General features: G+C 42.8%; 1 protein-coding gene across 6 annotated transcripts in view; it reads right to left on the bottom strand.

The window, feature by feature from the left end:
* Positions 1-20741, bottom strand: part of mast4 (microtubule associated serine/threonine kinase family member 4) — a 58478-nt gene that overhangs the window by 13713 nt on the left and 24024 nt on the right. For 2 of the 6 annotated variants that reach the window (XM_068335676.1, XM_068335678.1), the window contains exons 4-18: positions 18627-18658; positions 15978-16097; positions 14533-14613; positions 6953-7041; positions 4882-4951; positions 3777-3855; positions 3231-3385; positions 3056-3131; positions 2769-2978; positions 2431-2532; positions 1938-2070; positions 1087-1148; positions 873-964; positions 580-788; positions 352-490 (exon numbers count right to left, since the gene is read on the bottom strand). In XM_068335676.1, the coding sequence (XP_068191777.1) occupies positions 352-490; positions 580-788; positions 873-964; positions 1087-1148; positions 1938-2070; positions 2431-2532; positions 2769-2978; positions 3056-3131; positions 3231-3385; positions 3777-3855; positions 4882-4951; positions 6953-7041; positions 14533-14613; positions 15978-16097; positions 18627-18658 (1649 nt within the window). Of the gene's footprint in view, positions 1-351; positions 491-579; positions 789-872; positions 965-1086; positions 1149-1937; positions 2071-2430; positions 2533-2768; positions 2979-3055; positions 3132-3230; positions 3386-3776; positions 3856-4881; positions 4952-6479; positions 6582-6952; positions 7042-10950; positions 11588-14532; positions 14614-15977; positions 16098-18626; positions 18659-20741 lie in introns of those variants that run through there. The other 4 variants (XM_068335677.1, XM_068335680.1, XM_068335681.1 and 1 more) reach the window with 4 other exon arrangements.

The following is a 20741-nucleotide window of genomic DNA, read 5'->3' as shown; positions in this document are numbered from 1 at the left end:
TTGTCCAACTGCATTTTGACTAATTTATTTGCAGGACTGTTTATGATATTCACCCCTCTAGCGTTTTATTAGTTTGAGTCCTGTTTGTTGCCACCTTACCCTCCTAAAAGAATCTGCTTTTTCTTTCAGTTTTCAGTCTAAACTTTTGACTCAATCTCTGAAATAGCTGTTCTGAGTCTGTCTGCCGTTTGCTAGAACAAAGCAGTTGTTTTTCACCACAGAAACAATGACAATAAATCCCTGCAGGGATGTGGGGAGCTGCAGATTCAGGTGATAAGTCGTCGTGGGTTCACCTCACTGTAAATTCAAAAAATATCGATTACAGCTTCTTTCAAATTTGTGGGATCTCACTTGTCTGGTTTGAGGTCTCTGTGGACAATGCCATAATTGTGGAGATACTCCAGAGCCAACACCGTCTCTGCAAAGTACATCCGGGCCATATCCACCGGCAAGGGACCCATGTTCTTCAAAAGAGTGGCACAGTCTCCACCTGCAAAGATGAATGGACACAGGAATGATTGTTCACAGTGCACACCTTTCAGCTGAAGCTCAGTGCACTAACAACGCCTAGCTGCTGACCTTCAACGTACTCCATGACCATGCACAGGTGTCGCCGTGTCTCAAAGGAGCAATACATGGACACCACAAAGGGGTTCTCAGCAAAGGTAAGAATGTCTCTCTCCACAAAGGCTTGCTGGATCTGATTCCTCAAAATCAGATTCTGTTTGTTGATCTTTTTCATGGCGAACCTCTGCTTTGATTCTTTGTGTCGCACCAGGTAAACAGCTCTGGATAACACAGGAACAATTCCTTGTTGGGGCTGCCGTGAACATGACATGAGCTCATCTGGTAGAGAATGTAAAAGTTCTTACCCATAGGCGCCGTTGCTGATGAGCTTCATCATCTCAAAGTCCAGCTCGCAGGGTTTACGCCGAGCCCTCAAGGCAGTGCTGAAGCTCTGGGACTGAAGGCAAGACAAGAGACAAATATTGAAACGAATCAACAAGATAACATCTCTACCTCAGAGGCACAGCGGCGGTAAAGATGAAGCCGGATCAATACAGTAATGTGTTTCTGAGAGCTTACAGAGTCATCTGTCTCTGGGGTCTCTGCGATCCCGCTGTCACAGCTGGTCAACTGGGCAATTTCTAAAGACACACGAAATAATGAAGAAAAATTAAGTAGACAAACAAAAACAAAAAAATTAGTCTCATATGTCTTTGTTGTGTAGAACAAGCCACTAAAGAAAGAGATCAGTGCTGAAAAGTAGTCAACAAAAACGGCAAACGTTACACTTTATTCACTTGTGAGGTCTGAGGCGCTGACGACAAGATAATCTGAATGGAAAGTAAATGATCCAGAAACCAGATGTGGCGACAGAAAGACCCATTTTGAAAACTCGCCGCTCCAGAACCGAAGCTCATTACGAACCACCTTGCGTGTTTTTTTTGTGTGTAATCATGCCAAGGTTCATATGTGTGCGCCTTCTGACAGGGGGGGTGTTTGTCCTGCCCCTGGAGAGCCTGTAAACACATTTCAACTGCTATTTAACATCTGTCCCTCATTGCAAGGTTTGCTTCAGGCACAAAAGGCGGCGGGGAAACGAAACAAACACTCGAGGGGGGGTGGAGAGGACGGCTGATGAGCCAGCCTGCGAGGATTCCTCAGAGGACTGCAGGGAGGCCATTCCTTTCTAATTAGCCATAATGAATGTTGTTTGTTACTGAATCTGCAGAGACACAGGGTCATTAGAATAACAGTACAGGACATTAGTCAAGAGTATCTCCCTCTACAGCTTCATTTCTTCCCAGCCATCATCCCAGTTCCATCATGTTTGCCTCATATTTTATAAGTAATTTTGTTCTGTCATAAGGATTAAAGTGTCATGTCCTCCTCATCAGTGAAATAGTTGTTTGAGTTTATTATCCTTCCCTTACCTTCTAGAGGATCTCTGGTGAGTCCCAGCTGGCTTATGATATAGCGAGGGATGTCAGTTTTGATGCCCTGCCCTTCTTTTGCGTGTCCTTCAGCAGCTTCCAAAAGATGGTAAAATTCCTCTGGGTCAAACTCCTGGAGACACAGCGGGAGACACGCTTCATTATGTCGGGAAGAAAGGAGTTCATGACTACCGTGGATCTTAAAAGGAAGCTAAACAATCTGGTGTTTTTGTGCTTTTATTTCCGGTCTTTTTCACATTTTATGTCGATAGGGCGTAAATGTGAGCAAACAGTTGTGAAAATTACGAGTCCAGCTGTTCTGGAGCCACATTAACATTCATTTGGAGTCGTGTTAATGGCCATCTGGTCCTGCATTCAATCCCTGCTGCGAAACACTCCACTCTGATCAGCAGCTAACGGCTAACTGTCCCAGCCTGCTCTACAACAAAAGACAAGAATCATGCACAGATTTATTTCAGGGATTTAAACGCACCAGACATTCCAGCAGTCGAGCAGGTCGCGCTATGATGATGAGGATCTTCTTCACCAGCTCTCTGATGAAATTCACCTCCTCGCTTTCGGATCTCTCTGTGGACTACACCAGCAGCCAGGCACAAACATTGCGATCACAAAGCCAGATGAAAATAATATTGTATTTGCACAGTAAAACAGATCAAAAACGTCATACATGTCTCTTTTTTTCAAGCAATGACATCAATAATGTAGCTTTAATTAAAATTGGCTGCTTCAAATTAATACCGAGGCAACTGTAAAGATTTAAAAACTGCACATCTTTACAACTTCCAAAGATATTTCTGCAGACGTGCTCACCTCCAGGACGAGCCTCTCCAGCTTGTCAGTGAGCTCGCAGAAGTAGCTGGAGGTGATAAGTCCTAGCCGGCTCTTCTCCAGGCAGTCACGGGCCAGTTCAATTATCTGGTGGTGGGCAAAGCCAAGCACGCCATCTGCCAAAGGGAGGACGGTCTCTGGAGAGTTGCTGCGAATGATGTCCTGGATCCTTTCCTCCATCTGAGCCGTGGCCTGCGTGACGGGAAGGTATGCGATTGGTCATGCATAAGACGGCTAACGGCTGTGGAAAGCGTGTCGTTGAGTCCCACCTTTGGAAAGCGCTCCTTGTACACGTGGTTCATCATAATGATCTCATGGTCGTAACAGGATGGAGATCTTCCAGGGCTGTAAATGCATTCCGATAACATTTTTTTTGAAAAAGTCAGCGGATGAATGGATGGTATCGTTGCGCGAGCATGTCAACGTGCAGAGGCGAATCTGTACCTGAGGCTACGCGAGCGTGGACGCATGGCCGTCGCTCGGCGGCACTCGTCCCCAGAGATGCTCTCGGTGCAGAAGTGCTTGGAGAGGAAGTGGAGCTCATCGGGCGTAGGCTGGAAGGGCAGCTGGTGCAGCTTCTCCTGTGATGAACAGGATGACTGGAAATGAAACACATATATATTCAACATGAAAAAAAAAAAAAACAGGTTGTTTTTGTTGGATAAAAAAAAAAAAAAACCACATTGACAATCTGAACGTTACAGTTTTGGGAATAGTTGCTTTCTTAGATGTGACGATACATCCAGGGAACATTTAGATTATAAAGCTGCAGGCTAGCTGCTTCCACCCGTCTCCAGTCTTTATGCTAACTTATCAACTACAAATGAGTGAATTTTTCAAGTGTTGAAACTATTTTAGATTCCGTGGCCTCATATTAACTCGTGGGAACCAAATCAGTGCATGTGTCCAGTAGGACTCTTGTGTTAGCAAACCGTATGCCTCATTGAGTTGCTGTGATGCCTGATGCCAGACTGGGTGAGTGATGCTTACTGAGACGGTGGAGCTGGGAGTGTTGGTTCCATATCCAGAGGAGGGAAGGGAAGCCAAAGACCAGCGGCGACCATCAGTTCTGTCACACAACAGCAAACACAAACAGAATCGTCTCACTTCAAGATAGGACCACTGGAGGTGAACAACTGGTCACAACATAAAATCACAAACAGGTTTCTATTCAGCCCCTGGTAAATACACTATTATCTTAATCACACCAGAATGGTTTAAAGAGCTCTTTATTGGAATCACCTGACATTCCAAAAGGACCATGATCCCAAGCAGACCTCAGGTTTGGTGTCAGAAGACGTCCGGGATCATTCATAGAATTGAACCCCAATCAAAATCTCAGAAGGGATTTAAAAAATGTGGATTTGCATCCCTTCAGAAAGGGCTTCTACTAAGTGCTGAAGACACTTCTCCTTAAGGAGATGAACATTTCTGAGACCGCAGTCATCAGTAAAATCAGTTTTGTGTCATATTTCGGGAAACAACATTAAAAATCAATTGTATTGATCTATTCAGACAGTTCAGGTGTGATATTTTGATAAATAGTATATTTTTCAAAGTTGCTTCCAAACGTAATTTCAATCTGTTTTTATTGAACGACAGAATTTCTAAATTGCTTTTATAAACATGGAGTTTGCTTAATTTCCATGTTTGTGTTGGAAACACGGAAATTAATCCCTGTAATCTTGATGGTCTGCCGATTACAGACAAATGGGAATCTCTTTCTGGCGTTGTTCAAGATGACTGTTTGTTACGCTACACAGAAAAACAGGAAGTTAGCTGAACAATAAGGGATCCGAATGGAGAACTGAAACCAGATGCCAGAAGGAATGAAAACCTCAGAGCTATGATGAGACAAAATAACAACGCGGGGAATGGAAGTTTTCTAGGGAATAGCCTAACATGAAGTTACCTGTCTGCTCTGTGGCAATGACTGTGGATCACAATAAAAGAACATAATTATATGATAGGTTGAAAAATAAAATAAAAAATATATAAAACAGACTCAAGAGGCTGAATCAACACAGGTAGCATTTTAATATTTAATGGGTGCTCTGCATTTGTTTGTCTGGTAGAGATCTGTGGTCGTACATACCTTCGTGCAAAGGAGAAATGAGCAGAGGCACTGGGGGAGAAGTTTCTAGGACTGTCTTGTGGGCTTGTTCCTGCAAGAAAAACACAAAGAAAAGATGATGAAACAGATTGAAAAGGAAAAAGTGACCTTCAGGCAAACAAAATCCAGCCAGACGGGTTTCACAATTTCAATTTGCAGCCAAAATAAAGCCTGACAAAATTTAATAAACCCCCGATGGCTGCATTATCACAGATGAGGGCTTACGCCAGGAACAGCTCTCTAGATGTATGAAGAAACGACGAGATGCTGCTCCAGTGAAATTAATGTTTCCAAAAAGTTTGATTGGACTCATTATTTACTGAAATACAGATCGGATCTATCAAACGGGAGGAAACCGCGAGTGAAGCTCAAGGTGAAGTCACCAAAATATTTGTGGCAAACTCAAGTACATTTAGTTCAAAGCAGGTAATTCTAATAATTTCGAAGCTAGAGCACGTTTGTCCTTCATTTATTTAATTGAATAAATACTTCAGAGAATCACACACTAGATATACAAACATGCGAGTGTTTTTCCATCTCAGAAAGAAAATTACAAAAAAAAATAAAACCTTACAGTTTAATTTGTACCATGTGAGAGATTTGGCCCGTACAAGTTTAGAAAGGCGATAAATGCATTTCATCTGGGCCCAAACACGTCTCTTAAGGCAATACTAACCGTCAGCACACTGGAGCACATCTAGAGAACATTTATTATTTGATATCTTGCAGTAATCCACATTACAACGCTTGGGTTTTATAAGAGTTAAAAATAAGGTCAGCAAACAGGCAAACTAAATACACCCACAGCTCATTCCAACAGATCGTTTCCATCAACAGCATACTCAATGAATGGACGGCGTCCAGACAGCCTGTTTGATTTAATGTCTTCTCCGTCCTCATATCTCTTACCGACTCCTTCCACTTGCCAGTGGAGCCAAACGGAATGCTCTGACCTTTTTGTTTTTCCACAGACCATGCAAAGATGCACTGGCACGTCAAACATGGAGAACTTCCGTTTAGGGTTTGGGTGTGACCTTAGTGACCTCAGAAAAGTTTAAATATTATGAAAAAGTCTTTAGATTCATCCTCAAGGAACATCAGGAGAATTTACACCAACATGGATATTAGCACGGTGGCAGTAGCTTCTACACCCTGCACCACTATAATGCATTTATCAGCTTCGAGCCACTGATCACATCACATTACTCTGTTATTACACTCCTAAAGTAGAAACAACCCTATGGTCCAGCATTCATCTCATAATTACATCCCTCACTAAGCAGGGAAGCAAACAATTAACCTGTTGCTCCGATGCCACCACCTCCTGTGATGACTGAGACTTTTCCCCACCGCGAAACAATCACAGAGCCACTAAACGGCTTAATCACAGCTGTTCATTTGATGATAGACTACTTTTGGACAAGTAGTTTGGAAATGGTGCTTTTTTTTCTCAATGGAACATTGATAATGGTATAATATTGACAAATACATCTGTGTTTATGATCAATAACGAGGTTTGATGCGCTGCGCAAATCCCACAGTCGAAAAACTGCGATCGAACTTAACTTAAAGGCTCTTACCTTTGGTAAAGCTGTTACGACTCAACCACAATCTGAGGTCATCCAACAGCTGAACACATTTGTTCAGATCACTGTGGTTCTCTGAGTCCATCTTGAAACTGCGAGTTGAACCTCGTTTCTGCCGACCAATTGCAGGAAACAAAACGCCCCTTGGTAAATGAGGCCCGACCCCCCCCCCCCCTGCTTCTTTGCATTTCCTCTCAGCAGGCCACTACTTCCTCACGGAGCACAATCGCTGCCCTTCAGCTCACCACCATACAGTTCAAATCTCAGCCAAACAACACAGACGTGACCTGACAGATTACCCCTGAAAGGATCGTAAAAATTTTATCACTTCTTTTTAGAGCTTTGGTTTCTTGCAGTGGTGTCTGTGGCACTACTGTTTTTTTAAATTATATTAATATCACATATGAGCTGGGATGAGAGAACAGTGCACGCACATTAACACGCGCACTTGTCGTCCATAAACCTACCTGTGAGCGATGACAGAGGGGAGTGAGGTCGGGGCAACCCGGAAGACTGGCCGCTTCCGATAAGGCTTTTTCTGTTGCTGGTTCTGCAGCTGTAAAACCACACAAATCACAAATCTGACAACTGACAGCAGGCAAAATCTCAGCTTAGTAAGGATAAGACTTTTACAAGTGCATATGCACCTCATTGGTTTGTCGGTCTCATGGTTTGTTTATTGAAATGATTTGCAGGTTATACGAAGTTTAAAGTAAAAAGAACTCTGGCAGGCTTTTATTTCCCTCTTGGATATTCAGCTGCTATTATGTGTAATTTAATTATGTCTGCTATGATGACCACACCTCATTGTAAGAAACTCTCCTGTGGCTATTTAACCAATCAATGCTGGTCTAAGGGATCGTTATTATACAAACAGTTCAATAAAAATGAAAGTGTTTGACCCGAGTTCTGTGCGTAGCGATGAATAACGTGTGATTCACAAGATTAGCCCAGTTTTAACCTTCAAAAAAAATTAAAATATGTCACCATAAAAGCAGCTTCGGGGTTCGAAGTATGACTTATCCTGGCTTTCCACTTTCAAATTAGAGACTGTCAGAACAAAACAAATAAAGCCTGAGGAACATGAATTCACGTCAAGGTCAGCGACTCACTGACATCCTGTTACGTAATCTCCTCAGAGAGCTGAATCACTTCTAATAGAATTTAAAATGCTTTTCAATAATAATAATTTCAATCCTGGACTTTATGTAAACAGCTCAAAAACTGAATTCTTCTACTTCCCTATGTGGATGAATCTTGAACCACTGTGTTAAGGATCTCACATGTATTTCAGAATTCTGATTTTCAAATTCTATTTTTAATCACTAAAGTGGCTTCGGTTAACTTTAACATGTTCTTTCAATAAAAATTAATCTGGCTCTGAATCCTATCGCCCATTGTGTACATCGTGAGTTGTCCACGTGTGGGAAGTTATATTTTGATTTATTTTTACTTTCATCTATTATTGTAACATCTTTTTTTTTGGTTTATGCACAAGCTTCTTCTGCATTAGGTGGGCTCAAACTAGGATTGATTAATCTTATACAGATGTTAATTTCGTTCTCCTTTTAGACTTTAGTGTCTAGTCTTCCTGGTCAAACTTGTTTTACTGCTACTATGTGATTTTCAATTCCTTGCTTTTGTTTTCTGTGGATCAGCAGGGATCATTCTGTGATGAATCCAAAGGAAGTGTAATTTAGTCTTTGTTGTAGGTGTCTGCCTGTCAGTCCATTGCAGCATTGATCACACAGAGCAATCAAAGTAACATAGGTTCCTGTAAAGATGCAGAAATCCTGCATCCCATCCAGGTACCTCTACATCTCATCCAGGTACCACCGCATTTCATACAGTTACCTCTATATCACACCCAGTTACCTCTACATCTCTACAAGGTACCTCTACATCCCATCCAGGTACTACTTCATCATAGGTTACTGTATGTCAGAGCTGCAGCACCAATTTTGTGTTCTCTTGTTTTGTTTTCTCCTAACAGATGATGCATTTAAAGGTTTTAGTAGCATCGAGGTCAAGCTGGTTCAGAATTTGGCAAGTCAAGCTCATGGAGGGTTGTGCAAAACTGAACACAGTGACATCAAAATTAGTGAAATTCAGCCTCTCAGCTCAGAGCTGTAGTTCATTTTGTGGCCTGCAGATTCAAGAACATAACAGCATGTACCTCTGATGTATTGATGATAGCTATTTTTTGAATGTACTTATTACTATTATATTTTATATTACATTGCATAGTGTTGAAGAGGATCAGTGCAAAACAGTGGCACACAAGTCGACCAGGGAGTATCATTGTACACATGATGGCATTGATTGAAGAGCAAAGATTCCCCTGGAATCTGGAACATGGATTTGGAGGAAGTAAACCTAGAGAACAGGAGGAAGAGGCAGGAGAAGATGATGCCAACCCTTCATGATTCTGGACATCACAGAGAATTGTTCTGGTATCTGGATATTCAAAAAAAGCAGCACTTTTTCAAGGAGGGCTGAGTAACGATCTGCCAAGAAACCAACCTAATCTATTGTTCAAGACACTGGCCTTCTGACCGCCATGAATGTCGATTTAAATAAATTAACGATGATGCATTACCCAACGCTGCACACTGAGCGAAAACATTTCGAGCAACAGAGTGTAGAAAAGTTCACACAGCTGTGCAAAGTCCTACGAGAGAGAGAAAAAAAAATCAGGTGTGCTTTTTATACCAATGTGAAACTTTAACCTCCACCTTTCCTTTTTTTTAAAATGGGATTCATCCACTCAAGTGTGCAAAACAACTGCCTCAGGTGCAGTGCAAACGAGCGTTAAGGGATGTGAAACAATTGCGGCGAAGTGCACGGAACAAAATGAGAGATTTAGGAGAACGGCAAAAATGCAGGAATCCTAATCTGCTTGTATTTCTGTGTAATCCAGTTTTTGCCCTGCAGTCATGCTAAAATCTAGATTCATGTCCCTGAATCGCAGGGAAAACACATTTTGACTGGGTTCCCATTCATCCTTGTTTACTCAAGTGGTTTCTAGGGCTAACCCCCTGCAATCAAGAGTGTGGACACACGCCATGAATCATTTATCATGAACGGGAGGGAATGAATAATATGCGGTACACAGGTGTTCAGTCAAAGAGGATCAGATTTAACGAGGTCTATTTATACCCTCTCAGCATGGATTAGGCCAGGAGAATGCCCCGCTGCTGCCCAATCAACGCTCTTGTTGCTTCGCCCTCACCAGTGTCAGTGTTTGTAGCATCAGACCTCCCGTCAGGCGGCCGAGTGCCACTTGTGAAAACACTAAAACCACCGCCACAGGTTAGGACGGCCCGTCTTCATCTCGTTTGATGCTAAGCTGGGCTTTGGCGGAGGCACCTCTGTAGCCAGTAAGGCTGAGTGAAGGGAGGGGAAATGTGTCTGAGCTTTAAAGGAGGGATAAGAAGCCCTGGGCGATGGCGATAGGGAGAAAGTAGGCCAGTGTTGTATAGCCTACCGCAGATATGTGAGATTTCCTGTAACGGATCCATAGGAGATTTACCAGCAAACCTCCTGAGTCAAGCCCGTATTGTTCTGCGTGTTAAACCCACAAGTTTCTTCTTCGATGAGTAAAAATACTGTACAAAAAAAAAGCTTGCAGGAAGTTTAAATACTAATCTTAAGTTAATGTAAATTTACATTTATTTCTGCGTCCCTTCATCACAAAGTGATCTGAATCTGTCAACAACCGTTTTTGTAGAGTTCAGTCAACTTACTTATTTTGGGCACCAGAGGAGACAAAAATAGATAAAAAACTTTCATTTACTTTGAATCTCGACAAATCCAAAACGTCTGATCCTGACCCGCATCAACAAAAAGCCACGGCTAATCTTTTTCACTCGCCTGAGTTTCGCTTTCTTGTCAGAGCTGTCAGGTGAGCTGACGAAGTGCGATGTCACATAAATCGCTGCTCGTCGTTGATGAATTCAAAGCCAGGTGTACGACAAACACGGGTTTATTAATAGGATTTTAAAACTTCCTCCTGGGCAGAGAAACGCAGAACTAGCTCCTTGTTCATCTGAGATGTACAGTATTATCATGTGTTATCAAATAAATGAAATATTTACAGGGTTGGAATTTCCCGTTAAGCTCCTCTGCTGTACAAAATGGGTCAGAACAGGGATTAAAAATATCCGTTACATGGGTTTCACCAGATCATACACAAAAACTGTTTGAGTAGTTTAGCTCCAGATGAGTTTGGAGAGAACTCACCTTTTTAAATTCAGCAAAGAAACTTTACAAGTCTTAATGAGTGAGGATTGCGTGCAAGAATCCATGGATTCCGTGCAATGCCATCATTCCATCACTCCCAAAACAAATTCTACAGAGTCCAACCTCTTCGCGCCAACCTCATAGAACTCAAAAGAGGGTCGGAGAAAACATCCTTTCCGATCTGATATTCCTAAATCACTTCTGATGAGATTTTGAAGGTTACCTCTTGGACCGACGCAGGCGGGCGCCGCTGAAGAAACGCGGCGTGTTGAAGTTGGGCAGTGCTGTCCACACGCTGGACTCGGACATCGTGTCCAAGTCATGCCAGAGAGGGAGGTGAAAGGGGAGCTTCTGGAGGCCCTGGGAGGAGAAGCGACGGCCTTCAGGGTTCAAGGAGATGCAGTCCTGACAGGTACTCCTGCAGCAGCCCTCCTTGGGTCCAAACTTCTTCTGCAAAGGCACATCTGCAGCCAGCTGTGGCATAAACCCCAGCAGAGAGGACGCCCCGTCCTCCAACGTCCTCAGATAGACGAGTAATCCAGAGTGGACCCCGAACACAAACGGTGTGTTTGATGCGGTCAGGTGTTGACAGCTTCTACTGTTGCACGGATACGACGCCTGACGCCAGCTGACGTTTTGTTTCTGCTGTCTCACTGCGACTGTGTTCTCTATCCCAAACACTCAGCCCTACTCCCTTCGCTCAACACGCTTCATATCATGTAACAGGCACCTACCACTCCACATCCTGTGCAGGGGGGGAGCTTGTGGGACGGCCCGGTGCAGCATCATCAGCAGAAGCCACTGTTGTCGTCAAAAGTTTGATGTGTCAGTGTATTAAGCAAATTCCATGCGTTTGTATGGATCTCTGTTACTGCATACATGTTTTCTTTTCTTGCACAGACCGACTTCACCTTTGACCTTTGCTGATAAGACGTCAAACACAAATGCCAACCGGAAACACATCCAGATCTAACATTTATATTTATAATCCTGATGCAAATAACTTTTCACTGATGCCATGCTGGAAGAGCTCTGTTCACACACATGCAAGCATATCGCACAAAAACTGGCATTCTGGCAGTTAAGTGATGAAATTACACTTTGGACTCCTGCAGGTATGTGTGAGAATTTAAGGTCAACTGCAGGAGCGACGTGTGCACACAAACGCTCTAAAGGAAGAGTAAAGGGCCATGAACTAAATACTCAACCAAAGATTTCACCTTTAGGATCAAAAAATGACTTCAACCACAAGAGAATTGCTTTCAGCCCCCAAATCCCTTGGACTGCTGGAGAAGCAGCCCGAGTTGAATTTGAATCGTGCGGGTGTCCGTCCGGTTCTGATTCTTTAACAGTGGCCTTAAGGCAGGCTGAAGGACCTAAGGACCTCCGGGATCCTGCAGATTAGATGTGTATTGCCTGGAGGGAATAGAAAAGAGAATGGCATAGTCTGCCTCCCTGCAGGCCAGCGTGACAGCCTTCACTCTAATTATGGCTTTGCTCCGTTTCTGTGCTCCACATTAGAAATGATGGCTCAAAGTCAAAGCAGGAGCAACGTGAGCACAGAGGTCAGAAGTCCTCTGCAGTACGTGCATTATGTGTATAGAGTAGATATAATTATTAGAAACAGAGCAATTTGCACTTAGACTGTGGAATTGCTGGCCCTTCTTTGAGTTTTTCAGCCTATTATATATCTTGTTTTATGTCTTTTGAGTGGTTCATGTACGTCAAGGAATAAAGACAAAGAAGCACCTGCCACTCACTCAAACTCTACGATAGTTTTTGTGCCTTTTTGTGATGATGGGGTTTCATCTTCTGTACCAGTTAGAAAGGAAGCTTTGGAGAGAGGAACAACTGCTGCGGGAGATAAAGCAATGACCGGATGAATACATCTGCTTCAAAAACATCTGAATCATCACTTTAACAACTGAGAATAATGCCTTATATAAAATATACTGCTCTTTGAATTGGTGCTGCACAACAGAGGTAAAAAAAGAGGCACCACAACTTTTTCTTTTCTACTATATTTGCAGATTGTGTGAGGAAAGAAATGCAGGAATCAACCTGAAATAATGTGTTTTTAAAGAACTACTCAATTTGTGACTTTTTTTAGCAGCCTTTGAGGCTTTTACAGAAAAGCGCTGCGATAGAGAGTCACATCGAACAAGTAATAATCAGAAAAAAGAAAATTACAGTTATAAATCATTAAAAAAAAAGCAAACAGCATACCGTGATGAAATATACCGGTTCCAACACTGCAAACCAAAAGATCACAACCTAATTCAGTTTTCAATAGGTGTATTAAATCATAAAGAAAAGCAATGTTGGTAGGTCTGAGAAAGTGAACTTTGTTTCTTCCACAACAAAGACACACAAGTTTGACCATACATCCCACGTCCACTCTGCTGCCACAGAGAACCACACAGGTCCACCAGATTATCCCTCACCAGAGATTGTTTTCGTTCCTCGCGACAGGATGGCCACAGACTTTACAACACATTGAGTACAAAGCTGTCGTTTCTCTCTGGAGGCTCTGAGCATCTCCATCCTGCATTAGCAGCCAGAACATTTAAAACCAGAGTGAATGATCTGTTTCATTCAGGCAGAGTTTCTTCTTCTATTAAACAGCGACTTAAAGCATGAATCCATTTGCCTGAACAGACCTTCCAACATCCAGGGACGTGACAACCGTCCTACTGCCAATCCTGGGACAGTTTATTGGTACATGATGGATTTTTTAATAAAAACTGAAAACGTCCATAAAGAAGTAATAAATAAACAGCCAGCATGTTCTTCTATGGAGATGACTCACTTAACTGCTCCCCTTGACTCTCCATGAAAGCCGAGCAGAACAAGCGGAGGTGGTATAAACGGGTGTTTTGTGCTATTCATTGATGCAGAAAACTCGTCCAAAATCAGAGTTCTGAATGAGCCGGAGGAAAATAAAAATCCAAGTAATGTTTCCACAAACGAAACCAAACGTACCTGACAGGAAGCAGGACGTGATTCTGAAGTATGATGTGATTCTGAAGCAGGATGTGTGTCTGTCAAACACAAACGTGTTTTATGGACAATGCTAATGAGAAGCTGGATTGATCCTACATGTGTGTATATACCTGGAATACATCAACAGGTTTCTACAGGGAATGCTATCCACCTTTTAATATATCCATGGAAATCTTTTTATTCTCAGATTATGTTAACATGGATCCAACATGTGAAGGACTTTTCAATTCATGTTAGGATGCATATGGACGCCCAAAGTATGACCTTTGTGAAAGTGACCCCCAAAACGAGGCCAAGGACTACCAATGGGTCACACGTGTAGTGTGAGGAGGTTATGTCATAAATCACTGATGCAGTTTAACCCCAAAGAAATAATCTCCACAATGACATGAGGAATAAAAAATTCTTGATGTTATTAATTCATTTGAAATTCTTCTACAAATAAGAAACCTAAGTGGCTGTGACCACTTTGAATATTCTTCATCCATAAACGGATCAATCCAGACGGGTTTGGACGGATCGAGAGCATTCTCCACTTTGATGCATTGAAAATCTCACAAATCCTACTTAGCAAATGAATGAGGGGCAAAACCTCAAACAGAGAGGAGCAAGATGGGGGAAGGGGGTGACACCGCCAGCATTACATAAGCACTGTGTCCTCTTTCAATGTCATTTCAATGGCATGTGATTTAAGCAGGGCATGCACCTCATCCTGGCCTCGTGACGCATGCAGGCTAACGCGCTAACGGGTTTTTAGTTGTTGTTTTTTTTAAGACAAAATGGTTAAAGAGCTCTTGCTTACCTCCAAAAATGGAATGCGTGCAGCGGGCTGCACGGACTGCAGGGGCTAGTGGGAGTGGGGCTCAAGCTCCGGGGAGTGAGGCTGGAAGTTAAATGGAGTGCAGTGAATACTTGTGTTTTATCACACACAGCTCCACACATGAAGGCAGCAGCATCATGAGGAGAAATGGCCCTGACATGACGACCAAAACCGTGTTTAAAGAGCAGGTTCCCTTGGGCTGTGCAGCGGCGACGTTTCAGTTCAGGCGTATTTAAAACATTGCAGACTGTAATATCACAGATCTGATTTTCATTTGAACTCCAATTATTCAGGTCTTACAGGGGGACATTCGACCTTGTGTTGATGCAATACGGTGGCGCTGCAGAGTTTTAGGACGTATAGAGGTGAATAACTTTTACTGCAGCAACAGCACAAAATCAAGTTTTTTCCAGGAGGGGTCTGCACCAGATTTTTCTCTTTATGGAACTTAACTATGATGGACAGCTGTCTCAAGAAGTGAAGCTCAGATTGTGCAGACAGTTGGATGCTACAGGGACTGTGGAAGACAAGAAAAGAGTCCTATCTGTGACCCAGTTTCTACATCCTCATCAGAAACCGATGGGCTCAGAGCCACACTGATGTTTCTGCTCTTTTCATGGGATTTGTTGATCAGTCTGAAAAAAATGGAATCCTGGCACGAGATGAAAACACAGGATTACCAGTGATGGTTTTAAAACGCTGGAAACGTCGTCTGATGTCCTTGGGAGATGGGAGATTTTAAACATGGATTCCCACACAATAATAACTTCATGTTTCTGGATTATTTTTGTCCTCGTGTCCCAAAAATTCTGCATAGAAATAACAGCTTTAAAAAGGAATTCAATATGGCTGTTGGATTACGCTCCGAACTGCATCAAATGGAGGGAACCATAACAAACACCTTCTTGACCCAAATTAAACAAAAAACATTACAATATTTCTGACAGAAGGGGAAACCTGCCATTTAAACACACACCTTATTGATGACATCAACAAACACCACCATAGGTGTGTGAGGAGTTGAGTATATCTGTCACGCCAGCAAAAAAAAAAAAAATCTTGTTGTGCAGCTGCGGCACTCCTTATGGTGACACATTATGTGTGTGTGTGTGTGTGTGTGTGTGTGTGTGTGTGTGTGTGTGTGTGTGTGTGTGTCTCACACACGTGCATGAAAACACAAATGCGTGGACAGACACACACACACACACACACAACCACAAACCAGCTGCTGTTGCCGAGCTGGGAAGGCTTTTGACATTAGACTTCCTGCTGCAGATGCTGCTGCTAAATGCTAACGCTGCACAGAGCTCATAGCGACAGTGAAAAGACAGCAGCAAACGTGACACAGAGATGGATGGACGGAGCGACAGAGCGGAGATGCTGCCACACCATTATGGGATGAGAGGAGAGAAAAAAAAAATACTCACTCCAGCGTCAGCCCTGGAATTCTCAGCCTCTCCCGCTGGGCTTTCATGGCTGAACTGTGCTCGTTTGCTCTATTGTGGTCATGATATGCATTCACGCTGCCTGCTTGCCTCCCGCACCCCCTGCACTGACAAAGAGCCGAGCCCGGCCGCCACGGCGCAAGGAGACAGATTGGTTTTCTCTCCCCCCGCGACGAGAGACGGGGTCAAAAAAAAAAAAGGGGGTGGGGGGGCTTCTGGTCTTGTTTTGGTCTTTCCACGTTCCACCTTGAAGCTGTCAAATGAGATCCTCAGCCGCCTGGGGAGCGCATGGAGGCAGGACAATACCCTTCTTCCCTCCCATCGTACACGCCCCCTGCTCCTTTCCAACGCATGCACATTAGTGTCCCTCGAACGCCACAATCCCCCCACCAGCTGGTGACTTGCTATATAGCAAAAACTAATGCGATAAATTACGATCTATAGATTTCTTTCTGCTCTGCGGTCACCTTGGCAGCTGCTCCACGCCGGTAACATCACGACAACCACAACGATGATGTCATCGCTGCGAGGACAACATAATGCACCACTACCTGCTGGTCCAAATGTAGAGCAGAACACACTCACAGCTGGCAGCAGGTGATTTAATACGATGAAAGACATGAGCTGAATGTGCAAAGATGCATCCAGGAAAGTGTTGTTAATGTCTAATAATGTTTGTTTGTTTGTGTGGAAGCATGACTGTAATTAACACTGAACCCACAGTAATAAAGCATGCAGACAATCCACAGAAGACCCCAGCCGCTGTGGTTTTTATCCACACTAATGTGTCACCCATGACGCATTTATCCACAATTACTGCTGCAGACGTTCAACGCATGAAGATCACAGGAAACGTGAATGAGTTAGTGACTCACTGGCAGGTAATCATCTGAGGACTAACTGCTGCATGACAAAAGAGGGATGAGTCAGATTGCTGGAAAAAAAAAAAAACACTTCTAGGAACGTTTGAACTGCGTCTCTTCTCTTTACTGCCACAGCTGTCAGATGATGGTTTTGTTAAAGGAAAGCAGACCGCAGGGACGACAGTGAGCTGCTGTATTTCTTCTTCAGCCAGAGCACCGATGAATTCTTTATTGCTACGAGAACATGTTTAGGGAACAGGAGAAAAGTCGCTGCAGATGACAAAGAATACTGCAGGAGCTCAGGCAAACAGGAAGTGGAGCAGAAGGTGATGCGGGGTCGTATCTCCAGTGGAGAAGGTCAAGAGGGGCTGCAAACTCCAAGGAAACGGCAGCGCCTGACGGGCTGGCTGGTGACTTCCTGGTAGTTTGGTTCGAGTCTAAACAGTCTAAAGAGACTAAAAGAGACGTCCCCTTGTGTTAAGATTTGGTTTCATGAACCAAACTAAATCTAAACCTTCAACAGTCGGAACCACCTGTCTGATCCGTTCAACACAACAAACAGGACTCATGACACCCTGATCAACACTCATCCAAACACTCAAAAGTATAAAATCTCTCTGGAACATCTGGAACAGCCCGAAAAAGAAGTAGCATGTCATTTTTTTATTCCACTGATGCATAATGTGCAAACTTTTGTGAGCGTCTGAGTAAAAATGAGGTTCTGTTCAAGCCTGGTGCTTTAAGGTGAGTATTGCACAAGTAAAATAAGACATGGGATGTTTTTTTATAGGCAGAAAAGAATTCTGCTGACTAGGCCAGGTTGAAATTTCCCGCCATCACAGCAGGTCTAGTCGTCATTGGATTGATCCCAACCCAAAATAACACTGTAGCAATGACGGTCTTTCACGTATTTAACTGGACCCAGCAGAAGACTTTTAGTTATTAAGGTCAACTTATAAATAAGTTCCAGGAATCGCTGAACTACAACGACAAGTCGAAAACAACTCTACATACATGCGACATCATCTAAAAACAGGTAACATCCATCACTCCTCTGGTTGCTGAAAGGAGCTTACAATAATACATGTCCTGGCAAGATGCGAAGCGTGTGTGGACGAGGCCAACCTTGGCATGTTGACGCCAGCCAGCATGTTAATGGCACCGAATGTTCAGTAGATGGCTCCCTGTCACAAACAAACCTCTGCAGAGTTCAGTGCTCTGCATTTGATAAACAATGTACCCATTTAAGAGATTGATACTCCTGGAGTCCGGAAAGCCCAAATTACACATCATCATCATTACAATTTGCCAATTTCCACCCGACAGACTTCACTGTGTTCCTGACGCATCTCCTGAACCTGTCATCATCAGCATGTTGACACGTTTCAACTATAATATCAATCTAGAGGAGTAAATATATCTTTCCTACATTCTAATGTGTTTCTTCATCATCGCTTGTCTCATTTTGCAGATGATGCATTCATCTACACTAATTCCATTCCGCTGGATATTTAAACAAACACAAATCTGATTAGTTTCAATCTGTCACGTTTAACTTTGTCATCATTAAACGTCATTGCTATGGTTACCAAACCGGTAGGTGGAATCTGAATTAAGTATTTCAGGTTTTGGGTTTTCTACACACACTGCTTGACATTAAACACAACCTCCACCTTAAAAAGGTGCGTTCAAATCAGGAACATGCCTCGAGAGCCAAAACACTACGTTTCCAGCAGATAGTCATGTATAAATATATCTGGGTACTTACAAACTTCCTCTTCTTGGAAGACTCAGTTCCTTCTGTGAATGAAAAAAAAGAGGTATTAAGCACAAAATTACACAAAATAATGCATAATGCATATTTAATGGGTCATTTTCTCATCAAATCTTCATTGCATCAGTTTATTTGGGTTATTTACGTGTAATAAGCCTGTGTATTGAATTCTGTCATGTTGTAATGTGATCACACACATCCCAGTCAATAAAGAGAATCTACATTGCCGGTCTGTCGTGTTGTTGCTGCTGCAGCAGCTTTCCTGCCTCACAAACAGGCATCGTGTGGAAAAAGATCACAGAGCAGGTGTGAAACCTGAACATCAAAACCAACAAGACTGGCAGGAAGTTTAAAAAAACAGCATCTGGATTTAAAACTGTTCACTGAAATCAAATAACAGCTGAACCGAGCATGAAGGCATGGATGGAAGTTGCTCTCCCAAACCCATTTCCTGTTTTTATTGACTCAAAGGAAAAAGCATAAAACACCGAGAAAGGTTTCATAAATAAGTGATTTTACTCTGAATTTCTGGAGCATGTGTCTGAATTAGTTTTTTCCCCAGTAATCCCACCCATTGGTTCTGCATCGATCTGTTCATTTAATCTTTACATGACTATTTGTTGCTGAAGCTAACAGATATGTAGAGGTCAGGGTTCAAAGCAGCAACAATGCACTCATTGATTTCTTCAGGGATTATGTGTTCTCACAAGCTTCCTTCTCAAAGGATAACGCTGCTCACAAATATTTGCATCTTCCAAGTCGATCCCAGCACACATCCTTCAGACTCGGGATGTATGAAGAGAAATGACCAAGTGTTTAAATTCTGAAGGCTCTGGTGCGGATTCAACAGAACACCTGGAAGCGTGTGCTTCAGCTCCTTCTTGGAAATGGAAACGACAGACTTCATTAGAAGACTCCAAAGACCATATTTTTTCTCCGACACATGCCAGGAATGAATCTGTAAAACACATCAGAGCAGAAATGACGCCGCTGCAGCATCTGTCGGCATGTCTGCCACACGGCAAGCCAAGCATCAGCCAGGGAAAAAAAACCACATCCAGATTTAAAGGTTTACCTGTGGTGGGTTGTTTTTTTTTAGAATCAGCAGTGTGAAACTAAAACAGCTGGAATCTGTTTCTACAGGATGCAACAGAAATGAACACCAGAGATCTGGTTTTGTTTGGGACTACAAATCCCAATAACATCATCCTTGGACATTTGGTTGTCTTATAACAACCTGATGAGGTTGAGGTCCTTTGTTTCAAACACCGAGTTGTTTCAGCTGCTCCAGTCAGCAGAAAAGACGCTAAGCCCCAGTCTCCCTTTGCTATCAATTAGGGCTTAATGTCTGGCTTCCCCTGCTGCCTACAGAAAACCAAGGGCAGCCAGTTTCCTCGGGAGACATGACCACAGCTCACACAACACTAATTACCAGTAGGGAATGACTTACAATGATATGACGTCCACCAATCACGGCGCAGCGCATAACAGTGTGAGGTCGACAACAAGGCGAAGGGTTGAGCACAAAAAAAACACAACCGTAATAAACCATTTGATTGAAATTTGTGTTGTCACATTAAATCTCTTCATGGCTCAGTGAAATATTTGCATAAAGTGAAATAAATGTCCGGTAATGAGTTGCCTCTTATTCTTTTCATGTACGACACTTTTGACTCCTCGGAGAATAAGCAAAGGCTTGTGCAAAGAGAATATTACTTACGGCGAGCGTATTCAAAAGTGCACTGTGGGACACTGTTTTAATGAGTCGCAGTGGTGAGACGCGTGAAAACGCAGAAACACTCTGCCTTATTTGTTTTTAACTGTTGTGAATGAAGCAAACTGACTGGACAGACAAGAGGAAACCAAACATTGACAAATGGATGAATAAAAATTTAAAAAGGCAAAAAGAAAAATGATTATTAACTGATAAAGTCAATTATCAAACTGTGCACCCTCCTGTTGAGTCCTGTGGTTATATTTGTTTGTGTTTGTGTCAAAACAACATGTATTTTGTTCCTGGTTATGTTTCAAAATAATTTTCTTCATATTTTCGGTGTCAAAACCGACACCAAAAATGTAATTTGTCAAGTGACACAACTTTTCTATGTG

Source organism: Antennarius striatus, chromosome 15 (genome assembly GCF_040054535.1).
Source record: "Antennarius striatus isolate MH-2024 chromosome 15, ASM4005453v1, whole genome shotgun sequence".
Taxonomy (NCBI): domain Eukaryota; kingdom Metazoa; phylum Chordata; class Actinopteri; order Lophiiformes; family Antennariidae; genus Antennarius; species Antennarius striatus.
The sequence above is the reverse complement of the archived record's forward strand: the minus strand, read 5'-3'. Positions and strand labels throughout refer to the sequence as shown.